The sequence below is a fragment of the Cydia splendana genome, chromosome 25, assembly GCF_910591565.1.
Source record: "Cydia splendana chromosome 25, ilCydSple1.2, whole genome shotgun sequence".
NCBI classification, from domain to species: Eukaryota; Metazoa; Arthropoda; class Insecta; order Lepidoptera; family Tortricidae; genus Cydia; species Cydia splendana.
The window spans coordinates 8,626,172-8,632,171 of NC_085984.1; the positions used below are offsets into that span (position 1 = coordinate 8,626,172).

The 6,000-nt window shown below is 39.8% G+C and overlaps 1 protein-coding gene across 1 annotated transcript; it reads right to left on the reverse strand.

Annotated features, from left to right (window-relative positions):
• Positions 1-2,003: 2,003 nt before the first annotated feature.
• Positions 2,004-5,695, reverse strand: LOC134802609 (zinc finger protein 492-like). Its single transcript, XM_063775246.1, has 4 exons — positions 5,197-5,695; positions 4,368-4,700; positions 2,581-4,081; positions 2,004-2,016 (listed from the first exon to the last, which is right to left on the reverse strand). Exons 1-4 carry the CDS (start codon positions 5,693-5,695, stop codon positions 2,004-2,006), a joined length of 2,346 nt encoding a protein of 781 aa, XP_063631316.1.
• Positions 5,696-6,000: the final 305 nt, after the last annotated feature.

Below are 6,000 nucleotides of genomic sequence, written 5' to 3' on the forward strand. Positions count from 1 at the left end.
GGGTAACTGATTGAACAGTGTAATCGCTTGATAATTTGCAGATTGTTTGACCACTGTTAGCTTGCTCATAATAGGTTGTGGCAAATCTTTCCTCCTAGATGCAAGACGTCTCTCCTTCTGTTCTTGTGTTTCAACATCCTTGATATTTTTAACCAAATCTGTCAGAACTACTAATATATACAAACAAGGAATGGTTAGAATTTTGAATTGAATAAAGTAGGGTTTACAAGATGTTAGTTGCGGAATTCTGGCAATAATACGAATTGCTCTTTTTTGCACAACAAATGCAGCCTGGATATTATGCTTATAACTGTTGCCCCAAAATTTAATACTGTAACGATACTTGGATTCAACCAGTGCATAGTATACCATTTTCAATTCAGCTAAGCGCAGTTCATCCCGAAGACTTCTGAGAGCATAGCACGATGAATTTATTGAATTAACAATCGCCGAAACCTCAGGTTTCCAGTTGAGCAAACAATCGACATTAACGCCCAGAAACCTTCCCGTTACGACTTGTTTAACTTTGAGGTTATTTATCTTTAACCAGAACTGGAAAGTTTCAAGAGCATAATTTACCTTAGCATTTAGCTCTGAAATGTTGTCTGCCGATATGACAGCGTTAGTGTCATCAGCAAAAACCACTAATTTACTATCGGGTACATTGTTGTGCAAAAATGGAATCATGTCATTAATGAACAGGATGAAGAAAATTGGGCCCAGTATTGAACCCTGTGGGACTCCTTTATGTATGCTGGCTACACTCGATCTGTAGGTTTTTTCCTTATTATCTTGTGTCCAGCTTATCTCTACAAATTGTTTCCTGTTCATTAAGTATGATTGAAAAAGAGCTAATGTTTTTCCTCTGACTCCATAATGTTCTAACTTACCTAATAGTGTGGCGTGATTTACACTGTCGAAAGCTGAGCTCAAATCTAGTAGAACCCCTGCTACTTTTTTCCTGGCATTCATTTGATCAACAACATTTTTGATGAATGTACCGATTGCATCGCTAGTGCCTTTACTTTTTTGATATCCGTATTGCCTTTCACAGACTATCTTATTCTGGTAAAGATGCTTTACAAGTCTGTCCTTCATCAACCTCTCAAGCAGCTTAGAAAGAGTTGGTAATAGCGAGATAGGTCTGTAGTTTTTGGAATCGAACTTAGAGCCCTTTTTGTGTAAAGGCAAAAGCTTCGCCACCTTAAGTTGATCCGGAAAGACGCTGTCCTCAAAGCACTGGTTAAAAAAGCTGACTAGCGGATCCACAAGTACATCGATGTTATCCTTTATAACAGTGATCGGAATGCCATCATATCCACACGATCTTTTTGGTTTGAGCTTTTTAACTAGAGAAATCACATCTAGATGAGTTATCGGTTCCAATGACATGTTTTTATATTCTTTAACTCTTTCTACATGCGCTCTCAGGATAGCGAGAGATTGATGAGAAAAATTGCTTACATCCTTTTTGTGAGTAAATTGTTCTAACAGAGCTGCACAAATGTCAGTAGGATCGTTAAGCACTTTTAAGTCCCCATTCTCATTCTCGGTTTTTAATAACAAATTTTCTTGTGCTCTAGTTGTCATCTTATTTCGATGTTTATGGACAACCTTCCAAATCTCTTTCGAGGAGTCCTTGGCTTTTGAAATTTGTGTTTTGAAATATTCCATACAACATACTTTAATCTCGTAGAGAATAGGGAATATTACGCGAAACTCTGCGTAGGTGGCGTCACTCCCACAATAAGTCACAATCTATTAAGGGTCTACCGCAAACGAAGAGAGTCAACATTTTGCTATCTAATAACCTCTCTATCACTCTTGCATATTCGAATGATAAAGATGCAGATAGCTGAGTTTCGATTTCGCGTTTCCCGGTAGGCCCAGTGTAAACAAACCGCCTTGATGTATCAATGCCATATTTGATTGTCAGTGAAAACTTGTCAAAAATCAGTTTAAGTGACAGTATGTGTAAGTTACTCTATGGTATACTTAAGTCACTAGTGCTGCACTCTGGCGGCAAAACATAGAAGTAATACTCCCTATTAATAAAGGCTTTTTATTTTAATTTAATATTGATTTATTTTAAATGTACTCAACACGTGTCGAGTGCTAAAAGTTCATTTAACGTACATCGCACTTTATGGTTTTATTAATTCTTAAAATATCTGATCTTAAGAATAAGGCTTCGCTCCAGTATGGCTTCGTACGTGCCTGTTCAAATTGCACTTTTGCGCGAACCGTTTTTTGCAGACTTCGCAAGAATAAGGTTTCGCTCCAGTATGGCTTCGTATGTGTCTGTTCAAATGGCCTTTTTGCGCGAACCGTTTTTTGCAGATATCGCAAGAGTAAGGCTTCGCTCCAGTATGGCTTAATATGTGTGTGTTCAAGCTGCCCTTGTACGCAAACCGTTTTTTGCAGATTTCGCAAGAATAAGGCTTCGCTCCAGTATGGCTTCGTATGTGTGTGTTCAAATTGCCCTTTTGCGCGAACCGTTTTTTGCAGATTTCGCAAGAATAAGGATTCGGTCGAGTATGGCTTAGTATGTGTATGTTCAAATAGCTCTTATGGGCGAACCGTTTTTTGCAGATTTCGCAAGAGTAAGGCTTCGCTCCAGTATGGCTTAATATGTGTGTGTTCAAGCTGCCCTTGTACGCAAACCGTTTTTTGCAGATTTCGCAAGAATAAGGCTTCGCTCCAGTATGGCTTCGTATGTGTGTGTTCAAATTGCCCTTTTGCGCGAACCGTTTTTTGCAGATTTCGCAAGAATAAAGCTTCGCTCCAGTATGGCTTAGTATGTGTTTGTTCAAATGGCCTTTTTGTACGAACCCTTTTTTGCAGATTTCGCAAGAATAAGGCTTCATTCCAGTATGGCTTAGTATGTGTTTGCTCAAAGAATATTGTTCCGAAAATTTCTTATCACACATCTTGCAGGAGAACGGTTTTTCACCAGTGTGATACCGATTATGTCTCGTTAAATGGGAAGCTCGTGTATACCGCTTTCCACATATTCCACATGCGTATGGCCTCTCGTTTGTATGTGTTCGTTTGTGCGCATTGAATTTCCAGAGACTTGCAAACTTCATATTACACAGCGCGCACGTATATATCGTCCCGCCGGTGTGAGTTCGCTTATGAATTCGAAATTTTTCCCATTGCCTAAAATGTTCCTTACAAATTTCACACGTAATACCCGTGTGGGTAACTTTGTGTATGTTTAAAAACAGTATGTTCGAAAACTGTTTTTTACATATTTCGCACATATATGGTTTTTCACCTGTATGAACTTTTTTATGTTTGTTTAATAGTAGCACATCCTGAAACTGCTTGTTACACGGTTCGCCCGCATATGGCTTTACACCAGTATGAACACGTTCATGAATTTTCAAACAACCACAAGTTTTAAAACGTTTTTCACATATTTTACACGAATAAGGCCTTTTGTCTGTGTGAACTCGTTTATGTGTAATCAAATACACTTTTTGTGTAAAATGTATTCCACATGTGTCGCAGGGGTATGTTATCTTATCTACTTTATTACATTCATAGACCGTTGGCTTTGTTTTTATTATTTTAGAATTTGTTTGCGTGTGCGTGTTTTGTATATGACGAATCAAGTCATATTTGCGGTGAAATGTTTTTCTGCAAGTGTCACACACATATTCATCTATATCCGAGTTATCCTTCGAGACATTAGTGCTTACTTTATAGTTTGAATTATTTGGTTCAACCGATCCAGCGTTAGCAGGTACATGTATATGGATTACAACATGTTTCATTAAACCCGCCTTCAAAGCGAACTTTTTGCCACAAAGATCGCATATAAACATTCTCTTACAGTCTCCAGCATGTATATTTTCATTATCATTGTCTGTGTCACTAGTTGTTGTACGATTGTTAATGATACAGTCTCTAGCATATATGTTTTCAGTATCAGATTCCGTGTCAGTATGTGTTGTGTCGTTGCCGGCGAGCGCCTCGTGGTGTTGGAGGTGTTCAAGCCGCACGCAGCAGTCTCGGAGCGCGAGCGGAGAGTCTCGACTAAGGACGCGCTCCTGTAACGGCTTTTCTTCAAATACTGAAACCACATTGTTAACTCATCGGTTAATTAACTCCGTATAAGTAAAGTCTAAGGAAAAAACGTGCCTTGTAAATCAAGAAAAAGTTATAATCGAATAGATGGCGCCACACCTTAGGCCTATACTCGTGTATATGGCGTTGGCGACACCGATAGATATTTAACAATTGTAACACATATCAGTGAAAGAACATGGGTCAGAGTCATATGGCGTTCTCAAAAAATAAAAAATCATCACTGTATGAGGCCTGCTTGCAGCCATTTTTAAATTTTATCAAGAACTTACCATAGTCAGCGACAACAGGCCGGCTGCCTTCTTGCTCCACACTAGACGTGTGAATGTGTGTCATGACATGCTTCAATAAATCAGACTTTAGAGAAAACTTCTTGCCACAAAGATCACACACCGGTTCAGTCACTCTCTCACAGTCAACTTTAGTGTACATTTTATCTTCAGAATAAGGTTCACTATCAGTGTGAGTGGTGTCTTGTATGGTGTGCTTGGCAGGGGCTCCGTAGTGGAGGCGCTCGAGCCTTACGCAGCAGTCCTTCAGTGCCGGCTGTGAGGTGTGCTCCTGAGACTCCTGCAGGCAACCGTCCTCGTCAGCTAGCGCCCAGTCTGCTCAGAATAAAACCATGATGTTATAAGATTATCTTACACAAATCAACCTAGTCCCTGTTAGGCCTGTGTACAGTCGCTATCAGATATATCGGAGCGGCCAAGGTGTTCACAATATCTGAACACGCACTCTAACGCCTTGACAATAGAGGCGTGTTCAGATATTTGTGAGCGCCTTGATGTATCTGATGACGGCTGTACTAGACAAAAATAGATAAACAGATATATACTATATATAGTTACATAACAGAGGATTTTCAGGAACAAATATTCATGTTTTAATTTTTTTTATATACATAATTGGTTTAAGCCAAAAAATTTGGTTAAGCACACGTAATTTTTAGCTTAAGTTAGTATGACCTATGACTTACGACAGATAAAATTCCATTACATAACCGGTATTAACATTTGTTATAAAAAAATATCCTATTTACCGGTTCTTGAAAAATGATAGTATTGACTATCTCACAAATACATACAACTCAGGATAACTTACCGAGGACTACCAGAGATACATCTGGCCGATGTGGATGCTCCGGCCCCAGCACTAACTCATCCTTTACGACGTGGTCAGCATATAGGTCTGCCAGCATGGCCGCCTCACTCATTCCATACTCTACGCTCTCTGACAATGAAGGCTCTTCCTTCACACGCTCTGATCCCAGCACAAGCCCATCCTTTACATCATGGTCAGTATCCACACCGGCCAGCATGGTCGACTCGCTCATGCCAGTCATGCCACACTCCATGCCGTCTGACAGGGCCTCAGCTAGCTTTTCTGCCTCGCTTACACCATAGCCTGTGCTGTCCAAACATAAGGGCTTGTGGTTGGTGTACAGGCTGGCCAGCATCACTGCCTTACTCATGCTGCACTCCTCATGCGAGCATGAGGACTCCTCTTTAATTTGATCCACACACTGTGTCTCCATCTGACAGTCAGAATGCTGCATATCGTCTGTCTGCTCCTTAATGTGCACTGCCAAGTTAAAAAGCATTTAAGTTAGACGTAAAATTTCGGAAAAAAGGTTAAAATTGAATAGCAAGATTTTTATTTCATAGTTTGTTAAAAATGAAACTAATTGCGTTAGATAAGGTCTCCATTTCAGCTTGGGCAAAAATGGTTTCGTATGTCCAGATGTTGTCCTCTACAGGGGGCCGATTTTTGAATTTCGACCGCTCGATTTCGTTCGAGTTTCGAGTATTTCGTTCAATAATATCTGCAGTACCCGGCATTTAAATTCTACTAATACAATTGAAAACGAGTGGTCAATACCACTCGATTCCCAATTTCTATCGCTCG

Excerpts from the sequence above, each read along its gene's own strand:
- LOC134802609 (XM_063775246.1), bottom strand. The coding sequence starts at position 5,695 with ATGCTTTTTAACTTGGCAGTGCACATTAAGGAGCAGACAGACGATATG. Across the intron at positions 4,701-5,196 it reads TGTATCTCTGGTAGTCCTCG|ACTGGGCGCTAGCTGACGAG; the intron begins GTAAGTTATCCT and ends TATTCTGAGCAG. Across the intron at positions 4,082-4,367 it reads GCCTGTTGTCGCTGACTATG|TATTTGAAGAAAAGCCGTTA; the intron begins GTAAGTTCTTGA and ends ATGTGGTTTCAG.